This window comes from Mirounga angustirostris, unplaced genomic scaffold (genome assembly GCF_029215605.1).
Source record: "Mirounga angustirostris isolate CCGP_5_RB_7025 unplaced genomic scaffold, mMirAng1.0.hap1 SCAF_13, whole genome shotgun sequence".
Lineage (NCBI taxonomy): Eukaryota > Metazoa > Chordata > Mammalia > Carnivora > Phocidae > Mirounga > Mirounga angustirostris.
Window position 1 is genome coordinate 102,021,014 of NW_026991721.1, and position 27,079 is coordinate 102,048,092.

The 27,079-nt window shown below is 43.8% G+C and overlaps 1 protein-coding gene across 13 annotated transcripts in view; it reads right to left on the minus strand.

The window, feature by feature from the left end:
• The window catches only part of POU2AF2 (POU class 2 homeobox associating factor 2), a 497,177-nt gene that overhangs the window by 245,477 nt on the left and 224,621 nt on the right, over positions 1–27,079 (minus strand). For 6 of the 13 annotated variants that reach the window (XM_064577479.1, XM_064577475.1, XM_064577478.1 and 3 more), the window contains one exon: positions 4,413–4,472. The exons of the other annotated variants lie outside the window; for them this stretch is intronic. In XM_064577479.1, coding sequence (XP_064433549.1) covers positions 4,413–4,472 — 60 coding nt within the window. The remainder of the gene's footprint in view (positions 1–4,412; positions 4,473–27,079) is intronic. 13 annotated transcript variants of the gene reach the window in all.

A 27,079-nucleotide genomic window follows, 5' to 3' on the forward strand; every position in this document is an offset into this window, starting at 1 on the left:
GGCTTTTCCTCATATAGGGGTGTATGACCACCGACCTGCCCAGAGAGCTTCAAAAGTCCCTCTCTTTAGCCTTCCCTTTGCGTGACTCTCCCCTGCCTCCCCCATTAGCCCCTGCAAGACATAGTACTGGAGGTTAAGTGATCATCTCACATAAAGGTAAACTGCCATAAAGGTCACAGGTCATCTTCCAATGCTCTGGATTATCCTGAGATAAATGAGAATTTGCTGGATATAAAAAAATTTCCAGTAGAGGGGTACCTGGGTGGCTCAGTCGTTAAGCATCTGCCTTCAGCTCAGGACCGTGGGATCGAGCCCCACGTCGGGCTCCCTGCTTGGCAGGAAGCCTGTTCTCCCTCTCCACTCCCCCTGCTTGTGTTCCCTCTCTCACTGTATCTCTGTCAAATAAATAAATATTTTTTAAAAAATTTCTGGTAGTTTCAGGGAGCTACTAAATTAGCCCCGATTCCATCTGAAGTGAACATATTTTATTCACCAGAAAATCCCATCCAGATGTTATTTTGTTTGATAGTAGTTGGCTCAACAGTATTTACCGAATACCCTCACGCCTGGCACTGTGCTGGGAGCTGGGAATGCAGACATAGCCCTGGCCTCACGGAATTGAGGGTCTCACAGAAGATGCATTGAACAAGCATTAAAATTACCACGATGGCTATGAAAAACTATCAGCTGTCATGAGAACATAAGGAGGGGTCTCAATTCCTCTCCGGGAATCAGGGCAAGTTTCCCCAAGGAATAGTAGTTTCATCTGAGAGCCAAAGGGGAAGTAAGAATTTGTCAGGTGCAAGGGGTGGTGGGAATAGAGCACCACGTTCCCTGCAGAAGGAGGAACATGTGTGAACACCCAGAGTCTGGGCCCTCTGAAAACTGGAGGAAAGCTGGCTGGAACAAAGAGAAGGCTAGGCAAGCAGCACAGAGGGATGGGCGGGTGCCCGCAAGCCACACGAAAGGTTTCACTTCTAGTTACTGTTGTGGTCACTGTTGTTATTATTAAGTCCTTCCTTCATTTACAAGTCAATTGCTTTTCAAAGGATATTTTCATCCTATTTCTTTTTTTTTTTTTTTTCAAATTATATATATATATTTTTTTATTCTTATGTTAATCCCCATACATTACATCATTAGTTTTAGATGTAGTGTTCCATGATTCATTGTTTGTGCATAACACCCAGTGCTCCATGCAGAATGTGCCCTCCTCAATACCCACCACCAGGCTAACCCATCCTCCCACCCCCCTCCCCTCTAGAACCCTCAGTTTGTTTTTCAGAGTCCATCGTCTCTCATGGTTCGTCTACCCCTCCGATTTCCCCCCCTTCATTCTTCCCCTCCTGCTACCTTCTTCTTCTTCCTCTTTTTTTTTTTTCTTAACATATATTGCATTATTTGTTTCAGAGGTACAGATCTGAGATTCAACAGTCTTGCACAATTCACAGCGCTTACCAGAGTACATACCCTCCCCAGTGTCTATCACCCGGTCAGCCCATCCCTCCCACCCCACCCCCCACTCCACATGCTATTTCTAATACCTTTGGATCTGTCTGTCTGGCCTCAGATACACCCACTTCTCCGTCCCTGGGCCAGCCCATGTCACCTCAGTGTGCCACCATCTGTGCAGCTGACAGCCAGCGCTGCCTCCTCCCTGCCCCGGCAAGCATCTTGAGACCTGGGTCCTGGGAAACCTCCCGCTACACTCAGTTTGTCATCTCTGGGCAGATTTCAATCCCTATGACTACTTTTTCCCCTAGGGCATTCGAATTAATTGTGAAAGTAAAATTTCATGAGACACTATATGATTGTTTTACTTATACACAAACATCTGGAATTTACAGCATTCTATTAAAAAGCAAAGAGAAACTGAACTCAGCTAAACAGACCCCTCTGGTCGGCTTGCACTGTTTATTCCTGTTAAACACAAAACGTGTGTTACTCCAGTTGGCCACCACTCTGGTGAGGTATCTGTAAGTGAAACAAATCAGGTGACTGGCTTCCATGATGGTTTTCATCTTCTGAGGCCTTGGGCTGGTTTCTCGTTATTACTTCGATGCTGCTGGTTTCAAGAAAGTCTCTGGTACTTACTAATGAGTGTTATGGGGTGGGAACCGCCTGGGCTCAGAGGCCTTGGGCTCAAGGTCTGACGCTCTCGGTTGCTGCGTGGTGTTGTCTCTCTGCTGCGGTGTCTCCATCTACACGATGGATCCTTACAGCCCTAAAACCATAGCTATTCATGGGTGCATGCAGATTTATCACCTTCTGTGTTGAAGATTCTGTGTTGGGTGTTGAGTATTCTAGTTTGCTTTGTTGACAAATAATGGTGGCCAGTTTAACGGCCATACTTAGAGTTGCTTCACAGCGTGAAGTGTTCATTCTGTCAGGACTGATTAAAAGTTCTATGTCTAAAGAATGTGCGCTTCGGTGCTACGGAATAAGAGAGAGTAGGGACTTGCTTTTCTCTCTGACTTGAATCAACTTTGGCCTGTTTTTTATTAAGGTGTGAAAGATGGATGCCAGTCACTTAATTTACCTCAGATGGCACAATCTGGCTTGTACCAGCAGATGACCTCCCCTTGGAAGATACAGGACTTTTTAGAAAATAATACCAACTGGAAGAAAACAGAGAAGGCAAGAAATTTCTCTTTTGTATTTATTACATCCAAGTGAATGTTCAACCAAACTATAAACATATTTACCACAGAGCTACTGTGGCTTTTTTCCTCCAAAATGTTACTTGATTATCTTGACACAAGGCAATGTTACTTTATTGTCTGCCACAAGGCAAGGTCCCTCCTCTGGTCACCAACAAACCAACTTTATTTAGAGAAACATACTTGATCAGCCTCTTTTTAAAGCTGATTTTCCTGGAAAGTAGCTACCAAGTTAACTGAAACTGACATTTAACCAACAGCCAATAATGCAATAATGCATTAAAAAATATTTCCTGAAAATAAAAGGTCATTGTTGGCTAGATATTTGGACATTTTATAGACAGTGGCCACATGAGGCTTGGATGCATTCTCTAATGCATATACGGTGGGTGGGATAAGAAGAGGGGTCAATTCTTGAAATACAATCGATTGCTATCAACTATTTTGAGTTACTAGCAAAAACAAATGAGATGCTTTCTGTGATCCTTGCAACATCTTGTAAATCGACCCCTTATCAGCATGAAGACCTGATGTAGTACTGGGTATCATTTATTTAGCAAACATTTATGGGAAGTCTCTAATGTGGCAGGAACAGCAGCTGCCACTCAGTGCTGGGGAGGCAAACGAGACTAAGAACTCATGAGCTCCAGAGAGAGCCTGGAAGATAAAGAAGTTTCTTAGCACAGAGTGAGATAAGTGATAAGACATTATGCGCACATGCACTTGGCCTAGGGGTCAGGGAGCAGTGAAAGGTCATCTCCCAGAGTGCTAGAACTAGAGGTAATAATAGCTAACTAGAAGGGTACAACCCGAAATTGCAAGAATGGCTTTCTCTCATATCCTATTGGCCTGAACTTACTCTGGCGTCACCCCTAACTACAAAGGGGGCCGGCACGCGCAGTCTCTAAGCTGAATAGCCACTGCCCCCAGAAACACTGGAGTTTCTATTACTGAGAGGAGCAAAGAGAGAAGGACTATTCTGAAGGGGGAACAGGAAGCAGTTTCTGCTCCTGTCATTTTTTCTCCCAGTTCTCCTGAAATATAATTGATGTATGACATTGTACTAGTTTAAGATGTACAACATAAGCATCTGGTATGTTAGAAATATTCAGTATATATTGCATATATTCAATATGATCAACATAGGAAGTCTAGCTGGCATCCATCACCACACATAGTTACAATTTTTTTTTCTTGTGGATGAGAACTTTTAAGATCTCCTCTGTTAGCAACTTCAAAATAGACATGTAATACAGTCTTTAAAAAAAAAAAAGATTTATTTACTTATTTTTAGAGAGAGAGAGTGTGCATGGGGGGTACGAGCAGAGGGAGAGAATCTTTCAAGCAAACTCCCCACTGAGCGAGGAACCTGATGCAGGGCTCAAACCCACAACCCATGAGATCGTGACCTGAGCTGAAACCAAGAGTCCAATGCTTAACTGACTGAGCCACCCAGGCGCCCCCGTATTGTTAACTCTAGTCACCATGCTGTATGTTAACCCCCAGGACTTCTTTATCTTGAAACTGGAAGTTTATACTTTTTGGTCATCTTCACCCATTTCACCTGCCCCTACCTGCCTCTGGCGACCACCAATCTGTTAAGTACTTGAAAGAATGACAGAGGATCACTTAGAGCCTCAGGATTGGAAGCACATCCAGAGGTCGTCTGATAATCTCTCTGGGGATATTTGGACCTCCTCTTCAATATTCTCCCCCTTCCATCTCCCCCAGCACTCTCGGGTGGATACCTACCTTTCTGAGAACTTGCAAGGGTGGGGTTTGTTTGCAATACTTCTGTTCCAGGCACATTAACTGAAAAGAGATGAGCCCTGCCATTAGAAGCTAACATCACCCTGTTTATATCATCAGTTCTCAGAATCTGGATCTTACAAATGAGAAGTGACACAGTAATGGGATTAATGCATCAGCTAATGTAATGGACTGCTTTAGTCAAAACTAAGAACCATTCAGGGGAGGTATGTGAAAACCATCCATCTAGTAAGGAAAATGTTTCTTCTGAATCCTCAGCAAAACTGGGATTAGAAGGGGACCACCGAGCTTTAGGGTACACCCCTTGGAGGTTTCATTGCAGACAAGAACTGTGGAATGAGCTTCCCCATGGCCCTGGTTAACTGAACTCCAGGATGAGCACCACAGATAGAAGCTAAATGACTGCTGAGCCCCCTTTCCCTGGCCTTGCCCATCCTCAAAGGAAACAAATGGACTAAGTGGCTAAGTTCCTTCCATCTTTTGCAGATCTTCCCTCTGCAGAAAAATAGGAGCAAGAAGCTTAAAGGCAAGATATGCTCCTTTTTAAAAAAAACCTTTGCTAGTCTGCATATACCTTGATGTATCTATCATTTAATTAAAGCAATTTGACATTCTTAGGTGTTTTCTTTAATGGCACACACACACTTCAGTTTCTCATAGGCTGGAAAGTAGGGTATTATCAGAAAATCTGGCACAACTTTGGGTGGATTGTGTGCATAGTTTTAATTGAATTCTCATTTTATTTTTAACTTCTAGAACAGATGGAGTCTGGGGACCAAAATCATCCCACTCTTCCATAAGCATGTGAAAATGAGTGGCTGTGATCCCATCCATCACTTGACCAGCGTTATGTAGATCGCCTCCTCTCTGCCACATGTCTGGGCTGGGAATAAGAGCTATTTTTGTTAAAAGATACCTGTTGTGGGACTAGCCTTTTAAAGGTTTCAGGGGACCTCGATGATGGTCACTGCTAGATTCGAAACAGGTAAACCACAAGTAGGTACAGGAGATGACGATCAGGTGGAGAAGGAGAGAAAAGTACTGAAGGAGAGCAGGACAGTGAACAACCGGCAGGCTGCGGCTGGATGAGACCACCGAGGCCACTGGCCGAGCGCAGGGAGGCAGAGCACCAGTGTGCATAAGCCATGTTGCTGGGGAGGCCGGAAGGAGGGGCTGTTGCAAGAGTACCTTGTGTTGGCCCTCCTTGCTCAAGGAATGGAGAAGGCTGCCGGCACAAGACAGGGCTCTGAAGAATAGCTGGAAAGAGGAAGTAAGACGCTGGACCCGTAGTTATTTTATCTGAGCAACAGCTTCTATGCCAGAGCGATATAACAAAGCAAGGCATGAGGAACCTTCTAGCGGGAACCAGTTACTCCGCAGGTCTTCACTGGCACCTCTCTGGGTGGCAAGGAGAGCGGCTGTAAAACCAGAGGAATATTTATGGGGCTGAAAGACAAGAAACTTCTCTTCTCTGGAAGGAGAAACGGTGGCTCAAGCTCGCTCTAGGAAGACTCCTGGGCCAAGAAATGATCTGGGAATGGGAGGAATGTCCCAGCCTGGGGCTGTTTCCCATCTTCCAACCTCAGTCTTGCAAAATGGGTGACAAGCCTCTCACTCCTCACCCTCCTTTCCTGAATCACGCTCTGCAGGAAGAGCACGCGGACCTTTGACGCTGACATGGCCGTCCTCCTCCCAGGCACAAGCCACCTGAGGGTCTGGCCACAGGCAGGTCTGGGGGTGCTGGACACCCAACTCAGCTGACCCTCTCCGGCAGCACGGGCTTTGCTTGGGAGGGACTTCAGCCTGTTGTCGAACAAACGCTCCTTTAGCACTGTGGTGCCAGGCACTGTTGATTTTAAGCACTTTACAACGTTAACTCATTTCAAGGGCACATTTATCTCCGTGAGAACAGAGAAATGTATGGGGTTTTGAACCATTACATTATTCACCTGAAACTAATATAACACTATGTTAATTATACTTGAATAAAAAAAACATACAAAACATCCCTCTCTGCAATAGGTAATTTTATTCTTCCCATTTGACAAGTGGGACAACTGAGGCACAGTGAGGTTGAATAGCTTGCCTAAGGTCACACGGCTGGGCGCTAGCTTCTCGAGTGGGTGCTCTGTCTCAGAGATCCCGGCAGCCCCCCAAGGCAGCACAGCCCCACCCAGCCTTCCAGGGGGAAGCAGCAAGTTCCCAGGCACGTGTCCATATATGTTAGCTCAGCACTGTCTCTAAAATTCCTACATTCCTGCATTGGAAGTGTCCCCCCCCACCATCTTTCTCTTTGATTAGGACCAAATTTCCCTTTTGCTCCTACTCCCTTACTTCCCCTTGAAATGAGATTTTTGTTGGTGATAATTATTTGGGGTGGAGGATCCTCTGGAGCAGAAAATTATCACCCAAACAGCAAGTGGTTTGCCCTGCGTTTCAGGAGGGCAAAGAAGTGAGTGCTGCTTTGTCTTAGAAGACACTTTAGATGTGGCTCTCTGGGGTGCTGACAGATGTGTCCAAGAAGCTTGCCTGATGCCACACTGTTTCTTTTTTCCCTGAAAGTATTCAGTTAAGCTCTGCTCAGAAAGGAGAATCTGCCCTTTCCCTTACCCCTGGGGCAATCCACAGGACAAAATCATCGTCAGCAATGTGTCTCATGGTCTGAGCTATTCCTTCGGGAGAGCCCAGGCACACTGGGGTGGGGGGATGGAGCTGGGGAATGTGTGCTTCAGCAGAGGGTCCTCCATGGGAAGACCCCTCGGAGGCCTCTCCACTACCTCTCCCTGCAGTATTCTGGGTTTCCGTGGGTTTCTCCAGAGAGAATATGTACACACAGCACCAGCCACACACGCACACATACTGACATGCTCAGTAACTTTGAGAGCATAGTCTAGGAAAGAGAAGAAGAGCACCTGGAAACACTCCTCCCCGCCCAGCCCACCTTGGAGAGAGCATTCTAAGGGGAAGTCACAGAGGTCCACTCCTTTTGTAAACCATCTACTTCAAACCTCGACCTCAAATGGGCCTACCAGCCCAGCAATGGTACTCCCTACCCCAATCAACCACATTTGGCTACAGAAATACTGAGAAGAAATAGAAAATCCAAAACTGAGGTTTGTTTTTAAATCCTGGGTCACATTAAATTCTCAGGCCCAGCACCTTTCTTGCTGAATCTATACACAAGGAAGGCACTTGGTACGCAATTTATCAGATCCTGTTTAGACCAAACCAGAAAAGGCAGAGAAAGGGGAGAAGAACTTATTCTTCTAAATCAGCCTGTTTGTCTCTTATTCCTACTAATTGGTGAGATTACGGGAGGCAGGAGCTATGCATGTGTCACCCAGGGCTGAATTCCCAGTTCCTGCTGCCTAGGAGGCACTTGATCGATGTTTACTGAAAAGATAATGGCATGACTTTCCTGGGAATAACCAAGGAAGCCCACATTTCCCAGCACAACAGCCTGAACCATTCTCTTCTTTCCTGAATTCCCCTTTCAAGAAGCAGCTTAGAAACTACCTGGGCATCCTCTTGGGACTGACACCTCTCAGTCTGTGCACATGGATTTCCACCTGGGCCCAAAGAGAACCTCAAAGCAAGGAAGAGGTCATTGCAACAAATCACCAATCCCGGGAAAGACATATCACAAACTGCAGCCACCAAACTGATTCCCTAAAGAAAGAAATATTCCGAGTGGAGAGGCCAGACCCAAGTCACAAGCAGGAGACGTAAAGCAGTTCTTCCATCCCTGGGCACAGAATTCACACTGAGGTGTGGAGCCTGAGCAAAATCCAGAGGTGTGCAAGGTCAACTGAACATGCCCCAATTTACCTCTCATTATGTCAGACACATCCAGAACATCACCCACCCATTCCCTTCTCGAAGCTCTCCCATCACTCTCAGAACTCCCCATTTCTGGGGCACCTCGTGCGTTCAGTTCAGTTCCTTGCAGAAGTGAGAGAACAATCTTGACTCCTCACCATATCCACTGAGTTTACCTAATTCAGTGTTTCTGGCACCTGCCCTTTCTTCTGCCCCTGTAAGGTTTCTGGATCCTGTCCCTCTTCGGTCCTTCCTTGTGTATTCATGCCCTAGTTAAAGACAGTTTCTCTTGTCTGGGTTACAGCACCACCTGACCCCGAGGCCGGGCCCTCCCAGCACGCCCCTCTCTAGACAGAATGATCTGAGACACACACCTTCTTCGGTCCCTTAAGTAGAACCCAGTCAGCCAGAGACTCAGATTCAGTGTGCACACCCTACAACAACGTGCCCTCCAGCTCTGTCTCTCCTCCTCCTACTGGAGGCTCCAGTAATGCCGGATGGTTTGTAGTGACCACATGTGCTCGGCTGGTGATGCTCCCATGACTTGCTGTCTCTGCCAAACTTCTCACCTTCTTCCTTTAAATACTTTTGTGGCTTTAATTCTTTTTTTATTTACTAAAGTATTAAATGGACAGAGCTTAAAAAAATCAAATAGCAAACTTCTGTTTCTGGTAAAATGTTACACTTTGTATACCCAAAACCTGGATGACGCAAAACAATTAGAAACACCGAGTGAAAACTCTTTTTCTTTCTTTCTTTCCCTTTTTTTTTTTTTTTTGCCTTAAGTGAAAGTTAGTTCTTGACTGCAAAAAATTACACTTTGTATCCCCAAAACCTGGATGACGCAAAACAACTAGAAACACTGAGTGAAAACTTTCTTTTTCTTTCTTTCCTTTTTTTTTTTTTTTTTTGCCATAAGGGAAAATTAGCTCTTAACTGCAAAAAATTTAGAAACGTTTAAACACAAAGAATATCCTGAAATGAAATAACGTGAGAAAGAGATCACTAAATGAGAAACAAATGGTTGCAAAATGTCAACTCCCCTAAAGTGATCCGTGAAGTTAAGGCTAACCTCATAAAACTTTACTGAGTTTAACTTGGGAAATTTTGTTTAGTTTTTTTTTGGTGTATATGTGTGTTATTTTAAAAACTAATAAAAATTTATTGAGGTAAATATTACATTACTTTGACAGATTTCTAATAGCAGCTCCTCACATATGGAAGTGGTCTTCACTGTTTTAAGTCTCCATGCAGTCATGTCAAACTTCCAGGGTGGTTTGAGCAATAGTGGATCTCTTTTTTCAATCAAAATATAACACTTCTACTATCTAATTCTGTAGAGTCCACTGATGTGGAAATACTATGTTCATAAGAAGTACATCAATATTCTTATAAATATATTATGAATGTATCCTATATTCTAGAACACCATCTTAGGAATTAAAATTCTATCTCACTTCAACAAGAGCAAATGTGGTATAAAGTTAAGTAACAGCAGTCAAACTAAAAAGAGGTAAGTCAAAATCACTTACAGAGAGAAAAAGCAGGAAAAGGATCTGCTGAACCCTACCTGTGTGTGAGCCTGGATCACTGTGCCCTCACGGCTTATGTCCCTCCTGAGCACAGGTGATACCCTGACCCTCTCCACCTCTGCCCTCTCTTGTTGACCGGCAGAGGCTAAAGGACCACTTGGAAGAAGGTGGCATAGGGTACAGGGGAGGTCCCATGAGATGGGCCAGGAGGAAATGACAGGCCATGTACTTCAACCCAGTGGCCACAAGGTGACCCCATTGTAAGGAGACCCCCTACCGAGACAACCCCTAGACATGGGGCTCCCCCTTGGGGCAGCGAAATGACCGGTGGTCTCAGAAATGTTCATGAGACTGAGGTGGTTTGGTCTTTGCCCATCCGTTTCACTTGTAAACTTTCACGATGACCTTCCTGTCAGCACTCATATTCTATCCAACTGAGATGTTGTTTTCTGGGCCCTGCTCATGCCCCAGAGTCTGTTCTAACCACCACCCCACAAGGGTGGCTTGGCTCGGGCCCCACGACCCCAGGACCTTTTCATCTGCAAGTGAAGCTCCCATTTTCCGACTGCACTTGCAGTGAGAATTGGGCACAGTTTTCTAGGTTAAACGGTTGAGTTTGTTCAGTGACCCTGCACTTTTCCAAATTCTTCCAAACCCCGGAGATTTATCTAAATTATCTAACTTGTGAGAACAAGATTGCGCATGAGAGAAAAGTGCTTTCTCTTTTCAGAATGGGCGTTCAAGTCAAGGATTCACTTTCTTGGGGCAAGTTTGTGCGTTGACTTTTGGCTACAGACTCAGCCAAAGAATGAGAAATATTAAATGAAAAGAGAGATATAAAAATGTTTCAGTGTTGGAAACTCAATAAATGTTTCCAGTTGGGTTTCATTCAATGGTTAAATGAGTCTGTTAGAGATCGCGTCTCTCAGTGGATGCAGAGACAGGTTTCTTTTCTCACATTGGGCAAGACTTTCAGGGTACTGTTTCCCAAGGTCTACTCTACATTGTGGGCAGCTGGGTTGGGTTTGGGGTCTTGGGGTTGGGGCAGAGCTGTATGGGATCTTAGGTTTGGAAACTGCCCTTCTGTCAACCCCTCTCCTGCACCACGACACTGGGAATCTGAGCTCTGAAGTCTAGATCAATGGCAGGAACTCTCCCGGAAGGCTGCAGCTGCTTGGCTCTCTCCCTGCACCACAGGGAGTGCAAATTTGGCAGAAGCTCCCCAGCGCATTGATCTCAGAATCTAATGGGGCCAATTACGACATGTCAGGCTCTGTTCTTTCTCCTTCCCTAGGATCTTCGGGCATTTAAAATACCCGTGAGCCAAATAAAGGGGTGTGCAACTGAAACCACCTTCCTGAAAAGCTAATGGGTGTCGCAGCCTCTCTCTACCCCGGAGCTTCCAACAACCTTGCTGTGAGCCCCACCCTCTCTGTTCATTCAGTGAGCATTTACAGGGAGCACGGTAGGTACGAGGCCCAGTGGTAGGTTCTATGGGAGACACCTCTCTCTGGGCCTTCCTGTTGTCTGCAGAATCTTCTTTACCACTAATTTTTCCCTCTTTGGTTACTCTCAAAGCTTCTGCTGAGAGTTGTGCCTTTCCACAAAGATCGAGCACCCCTGGAGGATGGCAGAACTGTGTGAAACGTTCCAAGCTGTGCTCAGTAGAAACATCCCGTTAAATCTCTCAGTCTTTATCACAAGAACATTACAAGCTGTTCCCATCATATGCAGTCCAGCCAAAGTGAATGGCGCCAGCAGCATGGGGCTTACCAGACACCCCCTGCCTACTTCCTCCATTTAGACTTAGACCTTGAGGGGATAAACAATGCCGCTCTGGCCTCACAGTGGTCTTGGCCATGGCAGCATGGGAGGGGTGTTTCTGTGTTCCTACAAGGTAAAATCTGCCTTACAGTCCTGTTCATCCATTTTCTCCCAGGGAGGGTAAGAGTTTTTTCAAGAGCTGCAGAATGCAAAAATATGAGAGCTGGTGTTCTTTAAACTTATTTGGGTTATGTCTTGCAATGCTATCTCTGACTATGTCATTTAGATGCCTGCGACCTCTGTTTCTCATGTAAACCGATGCTGGAAGTATGATAATACCTGACTTCAAGACTGGGTGTTATACGCAAACAATGAATCATGGAACACTACATCAAAAACTAATGATGTAATGTATGGTGATTAACATAACATAACAAAATAAAAAGAGACATTAAAAAAAGATATACTACAAAGCTGTAGTAATCAGAACAGTATGGTACTGGCACAAAAATAGATACATGGGTCACTACAACAGAATAGATACGCCAGAAATAAGCCCATGATTATATGGTCAATTAATCTATGACAAAGGGGGCAAGAAAATGCAGTAGTGAAAAGACAATCCCTTCAACAAATCGTGCTGGGGAAATGGGACAGCTACACGCAAAAAGAGTGAAACTGGACCACTTTCTAACACCATACACAAAAATAAACTCAGAATGGATTGAAGACCTAAGTATGAGATCTGAAACCAAAACTGCTAGAAGAGAACACAGGTAGTAATTTCTCTGACATCAGCCATAGCAACATTTTTCTAGACGTGTCTCCCGAGGCAAGGGAGACAAAAGCAAAATTAAACTACTGGGACTACACCAAAATAAAAAGCTTCTGCACAACAGTGAATATATTAACATGCTTTAGCAAGGCTCCAAGCATCATGCCTGATACAATATCTGGCACTTTATGTGCACTTGAAGAATATATTTATTGAATAAAGACATGGGTTAGGACATGAAACATTGTGCATAAGAAGAGGATTATACGTTGGACGTCAGAGTATGAGTTCGAATGTCAAAAATACCTGAGGGACAACCAGCATAGATGACCAGTTGATAGCTGGAAATGTGAATCTACAGGTCAAGAGAAAGATTGGGGAGGCTGCCCCTCTTCTGGGAAGCCCACTTGTGGTTCGCCCTCCCCAAGCTCATTGTGATATGCTTGTGTCTATCTCTCACAGTTATTATCTGTGATGATTCCCATTTATCTCCATCTTGACAGTGTGGGCTCCTTTAAACCAGGGGCTATGTCTTGTGGACCAATTTTATCCCCAGGACCTAGAATGGTGCATGGTATAAGGCAGAGGCTCAAGAATGTTGACTGAATTATCAAATGATGGTTATTTTTGAAAAAGTAAATTATTTTTCAAATCCTAAGCATTGGTTCTTAACCTACCCTCTTCCCCTTACATCCAAATTTTGACAAGATCTGTCTATTTTGCTCCTTTCTCTTGGGCCTCATGAAGTTTACCTGGGCTATGGCAACAGCCCCTGTTGGATCCATCTGCTTCTAGTCTTGCCCCTGCTCCCAAATTCATCTTTGACTCTTCTCCAAAAGTGACTATACTAAATGAAGATCTGCTTCAGGTAACTTTTCAGATTAGAAGCCTGGAACAGCTCCTCATTTCTCTTGAGATAAAACCCAAACCACTTCCTGAGGCATGCAGAGCCCTTTAGAATCTTGCTTCTGCACACTGGCCCCCCTGCAACACCCCATTTACCAGGCTCTTGAGTCAGAGAAGCTTAGGTTTCCAGCCCAACTACTTCTTCACAAAAGTTCAAGGACAAGTTTGTTCATCTGGACAGCAATTTCATCAACTACAAAATGGGCAAGCTACCACAACTTATTTCTGAGATTATAATGAGGATCACATAAAAAACAACAACAACAACAAAAACATGCAAGGTGCTTAGGAGGGTAACTGGTACATAGTGGGGGTTTAATAAATGTTTGCTATTACTTTTACTATTATGGACACCCTTTTCAAATATTTCTTGCTCACTCTCCTTTGTGTTCTATCATATACTATTTCTCCTGTCTTCTCCTCTTTGTCTAATTAATTTCTCAAGATTTAAGATTTAAGACTCAACTCATATTTCATTTAATCAAAGAGGGCTTTCTTGAGCTTACCATCCTGGGTAAAGTTTTACAGATTCCTCAAGAACTATTTGCCTACTTCTATTTATTCCGACGTTTTATAAGCAGTTTTGGTTTTGTTTTGTTTTTAAGTAGTCGCTACACTGGACATACAGCCCAACATGGGGACTGAACTCACGACCATGAGATCAAGATCTGAGCTGAGGTCAAGAGTCAGACACTCAACGGACTAAGCCACTCAGACGTCCCATAAGTAGTTTTCTATAGTTAAGTGAATGAAAACGAGTTATTGGACTCATCTACCTGTTCCACTATACCATGACCCTCACAAGCAAGAGGACATTTCATATGGTATCTAGCATATCACAAGTATTCAATTAATGCTTTATATAGGGAATAAGGAAGGGAGATAGGAAGGAAGGGAAGGAGGGGCCTTTAAGAGAGGTAGGGAATATGGGAGAAAAGGAGGTCTTGGCAGGAAGTCCTCCTTTTAACAAATTAAATAATGTTCAATTCTAGAGATGCTGAGATGATTAGCAAACAGACAGGTTTTGGGGCTGGAGCCCAGGAGAAAGACCATGGGCAGGTAGAGACTTGGGAGATGCAGTGTATATGGGTGGTTGAAGGCAGGAGAGTAAAGGCAACTGCCTTGGGAGGATGTTCAGAAGCAGGAGAAGTCAAAGAAGGATTGATTCCTGGGGGACACCAATATTTAAGGGGCAGGCAAAAGCACGCCCAGCAAAGGAGAATGTGCTTCCTTCCCTGAACCTAAGTATGGTTTCAAAATCTCTCACTTGTGACCTGAATAACTAAGAACATTCCATCTCTCCTTCAAGGGGCAACAAACTAGGTTAAGTAAATGTTATTGAGTCATATGCCAAACAGCTGTGTCCTTTCCCCATCTGATTTCTCACCACTGTTCCACAGGAGACTTGGCCAAGTCTCTCCTCTCTCCCTAATCACAAGCTCTGTTCCCCTCCTCCTCCTCCACCCCACTCTTCAATCTTGGAGTCTTTCCCTATGCCAATCTTCCCATCTGAACTGTCCTCACTCTTCTTTATTTATCCAAAATCCTCAGCCTCCAATGCTTTTCCTGAGATCTGCCCCCTCCATGAAACCTCCCTCAGTCATTCCAGTTCACAGTGACATCCCTGTTCTCTCATGTCTATGGATTTGTAGTACCCACACTTACACTGTCTTGTTTGTTGGCTTGGTTGTTCTTAAACTGACCCAACAGCTAGGTTGGTGCTCCTCCAGAAAAGAAGCTATGTCCTAAGACACAGTCTCATGTCTTAACTGCCCAAACTCATAACTGGACAGTGTGTGCACAGTCTTGTCTCCCTTACTCTGAGAGCTCCCACTCTGAGAGTGTGGGTGGTCTGGCATCATCTGGATGAACAGGATAGCTACTGAACAGTAAAAGCTCTCCTGTGGCCTCGAAGAGTTGAAACACCTCCTAGAGGGTTCAATTTCCAGAGAGGTAGCTCTTTCAAAGTCAAAGTTGGCAGAGATAATTCATTCCTAAATCAGATAATTCAGTTAAGATCAGTCAAGTGCAGGGCAGAGAAGGGATGTTGGCAAACAATGTTTTCTCTTTTAAATGGGTTAAGTTGGTGACTTACAGACCCAAACAGGACTCTTAATCCTGATAACTTTGGAATCTGACATACAAAGTCTGGCTATTGGGGACAAACCATGCCTGTGGGCTGGGGAAGAGCAGGCTGGGTGAGCTCCAGGTAAGCCTGCTCCATCTGGTCATGGAGGAGGTGGGAGATGTGGCCTCTTGGCTGTAGCTCTCTCCTGGGCCCATATGCACACTCACACTATGTGCTAAACCAACAACAGGCAAGTCCCTGAAACCCAGACCTAGGATCAGGCCTCACAGTTGGCTTGAACTCTAATAAGTTCATAAAACAGTTTTCATTTCTTATGAAAATTCCTTTCAGAATGACCTATTTAAGGCCGACTCAGTCAGGGCCAGTCTTGCTTTGCCTCAAGTCTTCACTGCCAAGTGGAGCACATGTCCAAGGAAGAGGGACAATCACATTAGCCTCCACTGGACGGTGATGTCAGTGTGGCAGGCAAGGTACTAGGGCATTTATGAACACTACCAGTGCCAGGAAAAGTGGGTGTCGTTACCTCCCTTTTGCAGAGAAGCAAACTGGTTAAGGCAACCTAGACTTGTTTTCAAATACCAACTCCACCATTTTCATTTAAATCTGTCCTGAGCACTGGGGCACCTGGGTGGCTCAGTCGTTAAGCGTCTGGCTTCGGCTCAGGTCATGATCCCAGGGTCCTGGGATCGAGCCCCGCATCGGGCTCCCTGCTCAGCGGGAAGCCTGCTTCTCCCTCTCCCACTCCCCTTGCTTGTGTTCCCTCTCTCACTGTGTCGTCTGTCAAATAAATAAAATATTTAAAATAATAATAAATAAATAAATAAATCTGTCCTGAGCACCTACTGTGAGCCGAGCATTGATCTAGGAATGCCACATCAGTGAATACGACAGAGCAGATCCCTGCCATCACTAAGTTTATGTTTTGTAGAGGAATGGAAGGGAAGGGAGGGAGGGACCGATCAAGCAAATGATAAGGTAATTCTAAATAGAGCAATTATAAATAATAACAGAGGGGTGGGGTTGGGAGAGGGGCCAGTAGCCACATACACTTTAGATACTAATGTGTCCTGGGTCACAAACCATTTATTTGCTGGAAAAAGTTATTTAACTTCTCTGGACCTCGGTGTTCCCATCTGAACAGTGGGTATACTAATTGTGCCTGCTTCATGGTCACTGAGGGATTAGGTGAGCTGTGAAGTCCCAAGCACACTGTCGGTACTTGACAAGTGCCGGCTCATTGTTACTATTAGATTAAATGACTCACCCCAGTTCATCCCACTTACGGGTCACCTCCTGCCTTCAAGGACAGGGGGCTGGCAGCAAGGGCTGCCTTCTTTTTCTTTAGGCTTAGAGGAAGCACACAGGCTTTAGGGCCAGAAAGATCTGAGTTCAAATCCAGCTCCATCCCTTACTATCTTATTTGTGGATGTTTGTCATCTGCAAAATGATATTACTACCACCTATCTCTCCAAACTGGTGCATAGATTATTCACTCATGAGATGAACATTTACTGAGATCTCACCAGGAATTGTCCATATTTAGTGCACTCAATAGGTAAGTTTCCCCCTTCCTGATGATATGAAGGCCATAAAACTAGTATAGCCCAGGTTTTTATGATCTGGTCTCCCATGAGTTCAGAATATGGTTATAGTACCTGTTGCCTATGAGGCACTGAAAGAGAATGATGGCAAGTCTGGATAATGCCATCATATCTGGTGGGCACAATATTCATTCATTTGACACACATTTCTCAAGTGTCCTTTGTCTGCTATGTCTGAGGGTGTCAAGATGACCAGAGCTCAGTCCCTGTCCTCCAAGTCTCGTGGTCTAGTGGATAAGGCACACTTAAGAACAAATGATGGTGAGGGGGCGGAGCAAGATGGCAGAGGAGTAGGAGACCTGGATTTCCTCTCCTCTCAGGAATTCAGCTGGATAGGGATCAAACCATTCTGAACACCTACAAACTCAACAGGAGATCGAAGAAAAGAATAGCAACAAGTCTCTGACCAGAGAAGCGACTGCTTTCTGGAAGGTAGGACATGGGGAGAAGTGAATCCGAGGTGATATTCGGGAGGATAGACGGTGGGGGAGGGGCCTCCATCCGCCGCTTCTGGCAAGTGATGGAGCCACGGAGCACAAAATCAGAACTTTTAAAAGTCTGCTCCGCTGAGGGACGTCACTCTGGTGGCTAAGCGGGGGGTGGAACCCTCCGGGACAGTGTGGTCTCAGGACCCTCGGGGTCACAGAAAGACCGGGGGTGCCTGAGTGTGGCAGAGCTCCCAGGTATCGGAGCAGGGAAGCCGGCTGCAGAGGCGGAGCCCAGGCGCAGGCTCTCAGCTGGGGTGGCCATAAACCGTGATCCGCGGCACAGTTCCTCCAGCAGGGACCCAACAAGGGGCAGATCCGGGGAGACTCCCCTTCCTCCCCCGGGAGGGGCCGCGCGGGAGGGCACCGCAGGGATCTGCTGGGTTTGGAGACTCCACCCGGGGTCGGGGGCCAGAGATAGAAATGCGCGGTCACAGGCCAGGTGAGCACGGAGTGTGGCTGGAGACCGGGGGACGGGAGTGACTGACGGCTTTTCTCTGGGGCTCACTGAGGAGGGGGCCCCGAGTTCTCGGCTCCTCCGGGGCGGAGATTGGGAGGCCGCCATTTTCACTCTCCGCCTCCAAAGCTGTAGGGAAAGCTTGCAGGGAACAAAAGCCCCGGAGAGCAAACCTGAGCAGATTACTTAGCCTGGACCGGACGAGGGCGGGGCAATTCCGCCTACAGCAAAGACATTTGGGAACCACGGCAACAGGCCCCTCCCCAGAAGATCAGCGAGAACAGCCAGCCAAGACCAAGTTTCCCGATCAATGAGAACGGCAGAACTCCAGCGCTAGGGGACTACTGCACATAGAATTCACGGCTTTTTTACCATGATTCTTTAGTCTTTCAAAGTTAATTTTTTTTAACTGTCTTTTTTTCTTCTTTTTTTTTTGAATTTTTCTTTTTCCCTTTTTCAAACATCTTATCAATCCCTTTGTTTAAAAAACATTTTTATTTTTCATTTTTAGAGTCATATTCTATCCCTTCATAGTAGTTACCCGTATTTTTGGCATATATATATAAGTTGTTCTCTCTTTAAAATTTTGAGATAGTTTCTTCTAACAGATTAAAATATACCCTAAATCTCTAGTATATGGTTTTTTCTACTCCCCTGCCTGATCACATTCTCTCCTTTTTTTTCTTTTCTTTTTTTAAATCCTCTTCTTTCTTTTTTCAAACAACTTCTTATCAATTCCTTTTATAAAATTTTTTATAATTTCAATCTTTACAGTCATATTCCATCCCTTCATCATATCAACCCTTATTTTTGTACATATATAAGTTTTTCTTTCTTTAAAATTTTGGGAGGCACTTTCTTCTAAAAGACCAAAATACACCCCAAATCTAGTGTGTGGCACTGATCTATATACCAGCCTGATCATATTTGATCACATTCTGTTTTTTTTTGTTGTTTTGTTTTGTTCTGTTTTGTTTGTTTTTGTTTTTATCTTTATCTTTTTCTTTTTCTTTTTTCTCTCTTTCCGTTTCTTTTTCCACTGCTTCAGGTCTTTTCTGATTTGTTTAGAGTATATTTTCTGGGGACGTTGTTACTCTGCTAGCATTTTGTTCTCTCATTAATCTATTCTCCTCTGCACAAAATGACAAGATGGAAAAAATCACCTCAACAAAAAGAACAAGAGGTAGTACCGACTGCCAGGGACCTACTCAATACGGACATTAGTACGACGTCAGATCTAGAGTTCAGAATCATCACTTTAAAGATACTAGCTGGGCTTGAAAAAAATATGGAAGTTATTAGAGAAACCCTTTCTGGAGAAGTAAAAGAACTAAAATCTAACCAAGTAGAAATCAAAAAGGCTATTAATGAGGTGCAATCAAAAATGGGGGCGCTAACTGCTAGGATAAATGAGGCAGGAGAGAGAATCAGTAATATAGAAGACCAAATGATGGAAAATAAAGAAGCTGAGAAAAAGAGAGATAAACAACTACTGGATCATGAGGGCAGAATTCGAGAGATAAGCGATACCATAAGATGAAACAACATTAGAATAATTGGGATCCCAGAAGAAGAAGAAAGAGAGAGAGGGGCAGAAGGTATAATGGAGCAAATTATAGCAGAGAACTTCCCTAATTTGGGGAAGGAAACAGGCATGAAAATCCAGGAAGCACAGAGAACCCCTCTCAAAATCAATAAAAATAGGTCAACACCCCGACATCTAATAGTAAAACTTACTATTAGTCTCATAGACAAAGAGAAAATCCTGAAAGCAGCTCGGGAGAAGAGATATGTAACCTACAAGGGTAGAAACATTAGATTGGCAACAGACCTATCCACAGAGACCTGGCAGGCCAGAAAGGACTGGCATGATATATTCAGAGCACTAAATGAGAAAAATATGCAGCCAAGAATACTATATCCAGCTAGGCTGTCATTGAAAATTGAAGGAGAGATAAAAAGCTTCCAGGACAAACAAAAACTAAAGGAATTTGCAAACACAAAACCAGCCCTACAGGAAATCTTGAAAGGGGTCCTCTAAGCAAAGAGAGAGCCTAAAAGCAACATAGACCAGAAAGGAACACAGACAATATACAGTAACAGTCACCTTACAGGCAATACAATGGCACTAAATTCCTATCTTTCAATAGTTACCTTGAATGTAAATGGGCTAAATGCCCCTATCAAAAGACACAGGCTATCAGACTGGATTAAAAAACAAGACCCATCGATATGCTGTCTGCAAGAGACTCATTTTAGACCCAAAGACACCCCCAGATTGAAAGTGAGGGGGTGGAAAAACATTTACCATGCTAATGGACACCAAAAGAAAGCTGGGGTGGCAATCCTTATATCAGACAAATTAGATTTTAAACCAAAGACTGTAATAAGAGATGAGGAAGGACATTATATCCTACTTAAAGGATCTATCCAACAAGAAGATCTAACAATTGTAAATATCTATGCCCCTAACATGGGAGCAGCCAATTATATAAGCCAATTAATAACAAAAGCAAAGAAACACATTGACAACAATACAATAATAGTGGGGGACTTTAACACCCCCCTCACTGAAATGGACAGATCGTCTAAGCAAAAGATCAACAAGGAAATAAAGACTTTAAATGACACACTGGACCAAATGGACTTCACAGACATATTCAGAACATTCCACCCCAAAGCAACAGAATACACATTCTTCTCTAGTGCCCATGGAACAGTCTCCAGAATAGATCACATCCTAGGTCATAAATCAGGTCTCAACCGGTACCAGAAGATTGGGATCATTCCCTACCTATTTTCAGACCACAGTGCTTTGAAACTAGAACTCAATCACAAGAGGAAAGTCGGAAAGAACTCAAATACATGGAGGCTAAAGAGCATCCTACTGAAGAATGAATGGGTCAACCAGGAAATTAAAGAAGAATTAAAAAAATACATGGAAACCAATGAAAATGAAAACACAACTATTCAAAATCTTTGGGATGCAGCAAAGGCAGTCCTAAGAGGAAAGTATATAGCAATACAAGCCCTTCTTAAGAAACAAGAAAGGTCTCAAGTACACAACCTAACCCTACACCTAAAGGAGCTGGAGAAAGAACAGCAAATAAAGCCTAAACCCAGCAGGAGAAGAGAAATAATAAAGATCAGAGCAGAAATCAATGAAATAGAAACTAAAAGAACAGTAGAACAGACCAACAAAACTAGGAGCTGGTTCTTTGAAACAATTAACAAGATTGATAAACCCCTGGCCAGACTTATCAAAAAGAAAAGAGAAATGACCCAAATCAACAAAATCATGAATGAAAGAGGAGAGATCACAACCAACACCAAAGAAATACAAACAATTATAAGAACATATTATGAGCAACTCTATGCCAGCAAATTCGATAACCTGGAAGAAATGGATGCATTCCTAGAGATGTATCAACTACCAAAACTGAACCAGGATGAAATAGAAAACCTGAACAGACCTATAACCACTAAGGAAATTGAAGCAGTCATCAAAAATCTCCCAAAAAACAAAAGCCCAGGGCCAGATGGCTTCCCAGGGGAATTCTACCAAACATTTCAAGAAGAATTAATACCTATTCTTCTGAAACTGTTCCAAAAAATAGAAATGGAAGGAAAACTTCCAAACTCATTTTATGAGGCCAGCATTACCTTGATCCCAAAACCAGACAAAGACCCCATCAAAAAGGAGAATTATAGACCAATATCCCTGATGAACATGGATGCAAAAATTCTCACCAAAATACTAGCCAATAGGATCCAACAGTACATTAAAAGGATTATTCACCACGACCAAGTGGGATTTATCCCTGGGCTGCAAGGTTGGTTCAACATCCGCAAATCAATCAATATGATACAATACATTAACAAAAGAAAGAATAAGAATCATATGATCCTCTCAATAGATGCAGAAAAAGCTTTTGACAAAGTACAGCATCCTTTCTTGATCAAAACTCTTCAGAGTATAGGGATAGAGGGTACCTACCTCAATATCATAAGAGCCATCTATGAAAAACCTACAGCGAATATCATTCTCAATGGGGAAAAACTGAGAGCTTTCCCCCTAAGGTCAGGAACGCGGCAGGGATGTCCACTATCACCACTGCTATTCAACATAGTATTGGAAGTCCTAGCCACAGCAATCAGACAACAAAAAGAAATCAAAGGCATCCAAATTGGCAAAGAAGAAGTCAAACTCTCACTCTTTGCAGATGATATGATACTTTATGTGGAAAACCCAAAAGACTCCACCCCAAAACTGCTAGAACTCATACAGGAATTCAGTAAAGTGGTAGGATATAAAATCAATGCACAGAAATCAGTGGCATTCCTATACACCAACAACAAGACAGAAGAAAGAGAAATTAAGGAGTCGATCCCATTTACAATTGCACCCAGAACCATAAGATACCTAGGAATAAATCTAACCAAAGAGACAAAGGATCTGTACTCAGAAAACTATAAAATACTCATGAAAGAAATTGAGGAAGACACAAAGAAATGGAAAAACATTCCATGCTCATGGATTGGAAGAACAAATATTGTGAAGATGTCAATGCTACCTAGAGCAATCTACACATTCAATGCAATCCCCATCAAAATACCATCCACTTTTTTCAAAGAAATGGAACAAATCATCCTAAAATTTGTATGGAATCAGAAAAGACCCCGCATAGCCAGAGGAATGTTGAAAAAGCAAAGCAAAGCCGGCGGCATCACAATTCCGGACTTCCAGTTCTATTACAAAGCTGTCATCATCTACAAAGCAGACAGCATGGTACTGGCACAAAAACAGACACAGATCAATGGAACGGATTAGAGAGCCCAGAAATGGACCCTCAACTCTATGGTCAACTCATCTTTGACAAAGCAGGAAAGAATGTCCAATGGAACAAAGACAGTCTCTTCAACAAATGGTGTTGGGAAAATTGGATAGCCACATGCAGAAGAATGAAACTGGACCATTTCCTTACAGCACACACAAAAACAGACTCCAAATGGTTGAAAGACCTCCATGTGAGACAGGAGTCCATCAAAATCCTAAAGGAGAACACAGGCAACAACCTCTTTGACCTCAGCCGAAGCAACTTCTTCCTAGAAACATCCCCAAAGGCAAGGGAAGCAAAGGCAAAAATGAACTATTGGGACTTCATCAAGATAAAAAGCTTTTGCAAAACAAAGGAAACAGTCAACAAAACCAAAAGACAACCGACAGAATGGGAGAAGATATTTGCAAATGACATATCAGATAAAGGGCTAGTATCCAAAATCTATAAAGAACTCAGTAAACTCAACACCCAAAGAACAAAGAATCCAATCAAGAAATGGGCAGAAGACATGAACAGACATTTTTCCAAAGAAGACATCCAAATGGCCAACAGACACATGAAAAAGTGCTCAATATCGCTCGGCATCAGGGAAATCCAAATCAAAACCTCAATGAGAGACCACCTCACACCAGTCAGAATGGCTAAAATTAACAAGTCAGGAAACGACAGATGTTGGCAGGGATGCGGAGAAAGGGGAACCCTCCTACACTGTTGGTGGGAATGCAAGCTGGTGCAGCCACTCTGGAAAACTGTATGGAGGTTCCTCAAAAAATTGAAAATAGAGCTACCATATGATCCAGCAATCGCACTACTGGGTATTTACCCCAAAGATACTAAAGTAGGGATCCGAAGGGGTACGTGCATCCCGATGTTTATAGCAGCAATGTCCACAATATCCAAACTGTGGAAAGAGCCAAGATGTCCATCGACAGATGAATGGATAAAGAAGAAGTGGTATATATATACAATGGAATATTATGCAGCCATCAAAAGGAATGAGATCTTGCCATTTGCAACGACGTGGATGGAACTGGAGAGTATTATGTTGAGTGAAATAAGTCAAACAGAGAAAGACATGTATCATATGATCTCACTGATATGAGGAATTCTTAATTGCAGGAAACAAACTGAGGGTTGCTGGAGTGGGGGGTGGGGTGGGAGGGATGGGGTGACTGGGTGATAGACACTGGGGAGGGTATGTGCTCTGGTAAGCGCTGTGAATTGTGCAAGACTGTTGAATCTCAGATCTGTACCTCTGAAACAAATAATGCAATATATGTTAAGAAAAAAAAAAAGAAGAAGAAGAAGAAGGTAGCGGGAGGGGAAGAATGAAGCAGGGGAAATTGGAGGGGTAGACGAACCATGAGAGACAATGGACTCTGAAAAACAAACAGGGTTCTAGAGGGGAGGGGAGTGGGAGGATGGGTTAGCCTGGTGGTGGGTATTGAGGAGGGCACATTCTGCATGGAGCACTGGGTGTTATGCACAAACAATGAATCATGGAACACTTCATCTAAAACTAATGATGTAATGTATGGGGATTAACATAAGAATAAAAAAAAAGAACAAAGGATGGCAACAACTTAGTTAGGGCTGTGTTAGAGGTGTCAGCAAGATAGTTTGGATGCACAGAGAAGAAACATGCTTAATTCTGTCTAGAGAGGGCAGGGAAGGCTTTGTGGAGGAAGTGACCTTTGAGCTAAAGGATGAATCATTTTCAAGGCTCATTGAAATGCTGTAGAAAGATGCTTGGGGCAGAAGTTAACAGCCTATACAAAGGCCAGGAAGGGAGACAGCACAGGAGTTCAGCATGGCTGGAGCCCCGAGCAAGGTAGAGAAGTGAAAATGAAGGGAAACAGGGCTGAAAATGTGGGTGTCATCCAAGGAGCGGGGACCTCAGACAAGTGATGGTGAAGCTAATGTGTGACCTGCAGGGCTCCCGACACTGTCAGGAGAACCCATGAATTGTGAGGGACAAATGAATGAATGATCGATCTGACACTTGACATTTCATGAAGTGCTCTTGTCTATAGATTGTTTCACTTAAACGATGGGGGAAATTATTGTGCTTTACCAAGGAGTTTTAAAAAATCTTTATCCCTGGCATCATCCATGAGACCTGACATCATTCACCCGCAATCACTTTGTAAATAGTGGTATGTCAGGGAGAAAGTTTGAGGAGCTGGCCTCACGTCGGCATCCTCCCAAACCAGCTGACAATCCTAGGGCCAACTGCCCTTCCAACAATGGGCCGATCTCATAAAGGTGCAGCGTTAGGGAGTATCTCTGTGGTGATGAACAGTTCTGAACGTGTGCGGGACTAGATCCATTGATCTCTACATGTGGAGATCACACACACACACACACACACACACACACACACAAGTACATGTAAAAACTGGCAAAATCTGAATAAGGTCTATAGATTGTACCAATGTCAGCTTCCCGGCTTTGATATTGTACCAAAGTTACATAAAATGCTACCTTTGGGAGAAGCTGGGTGAAGGGTACATGGGACCTCTCTGTACTGTTTTTGCAATTTTCTCTGAGTCTACAATTATTTCAAAATTAAATTTTTTTTTTAAATGGATCAGGCTCAAAATGGGGTAGTTACCCTATGTATTTCACTGTTTACATTTGGGTAGGTAATAGGAAAATTAAATTAGTTAATACATACAAGAGCACCTAGAATAGTGTCTATTTATGTTTACTACCTTCAAATTCACTTAACCTACTTTCTTAGATGTTTATTTATTTATTTTTTTACAACCTCCAGGGTCCTTCTGTTAAAGTCTTTGGAGATGGGCCCTAACTCATAATGACTTACCCAGTCCTGCCATGCCTAAGAGCAGAATTTCTCAGTCTTTAATTGCAGGAAAATCACCTAAGGATCTTACTTTGAAATACAGGTTCTGATGCGGTTGGTCAGTTTGTCAACAGATAAAGTTTCTGGGAACTTTCATTGACAAGAGATGACATGAGCCTTCTTATGCAAGCTTCTGCCATAAATGTTTCTATAGCCCAGAAAGAGAGGATGTATTTGGGGAGCCCTGTGGAAAGATGGTGAATCCTCAGGTTACTGAGATAATCCCTGCCTTCCCAAGCCAGAAAAGGCACTGGGAAGGTAGGTTCCATTGCTTCGCACAGACTATCTCATTAATTCTCATTTGTGCATTCCATTACTGCGGCCTTCACCCCGATGCTATGCTGGACTCTGAGAAAAGAAAGAGGAGTAAAGGTGTGCCCCCTGCCCTCAAGAAGCCTCCATGGAAGGTATATAATCACAAGGCAGTGTCCTGGGTGCTAGCAGAGGGATCCGTGTGCTCTGAGAGCCCAGAAAAGAGGGTTTCGGTCAGATCAGGGATCAGGGAGGACCTCCCCGAGAGGGTGACCCTCCCATTGAATCTGAAAGACATTGTAAGAATTAGCCAGGCAGGTGACGGGAGAGGGAGGGAGGGAAGCATCCTGCCAGGCAGGAGAGACAGTATGAGCAATGGCTCAGAAGTCTGAGATGAGAGTACCTGCTTGGAACTCGCCCGAGGTAGGTGTGCCTGGGACAGGCCTGCTTGTGGCACAGTGCTGAGAGATTCCCCGAGAAGCATGACCAATTTGCTTTCAGAAGTTCTGGATGAAATAAAACTGGACATTTCTGCGCAGGGCATCTCAGAGCCGTTGGTATGTTCTTCACATCACAAGTGTCCCAGAGGGATTATCAGATACAGCATTTCCCACCTCGTGGTATAGAAACCCTTTGCTTCAAGACATCGTGTGGGGCACAGATTCTCTCCAACACACTTGGGAAACACTGTGCCACGCAGACAGGGTCTGACCACGACAACATAAAGATATTTTCCAGGGGATCCAGAGTGCTAGGTAACCCTTACGTTTTCTAGGGTTTCAGGGCCAGCTACTGAATCATGCTGCGTTCAACGAAAGTAGTCTCCCCCATCAGTGTCTACAGCAGGGCGGCAAGGGCTCAGCAACCTCTCCTTCTCTTAGCACCCGGGCATCTGCCTGAGCCATGGGGCCAGCTAAGCGGCCCACCTCCTCTTGCTCCACCAACTCACCTTCCCAGCTTTCTGCCAAAATTAGAGACAGACATGGCATCTCACTGTGAAATGTTTTGAGTAATGCGGTGATTACTCAAAAGGAGAAAATGAAAAATCAAAAATTAAGCAAATCTTCATATATAACCAGGGCTGGGGAATTGGTAAAATTGTATTTTGTTTTCATAAGAAGAGCAGAACTGATGATTTTATTTTATATATATATATATATATATATATATAATGTTACATATTTTAGAATGCTGGAGGGGGCAGAAAACACTCTGGAGTCAATTTGAGCCCTGAAAGAAGATCATAACAAATCACAAGCTTA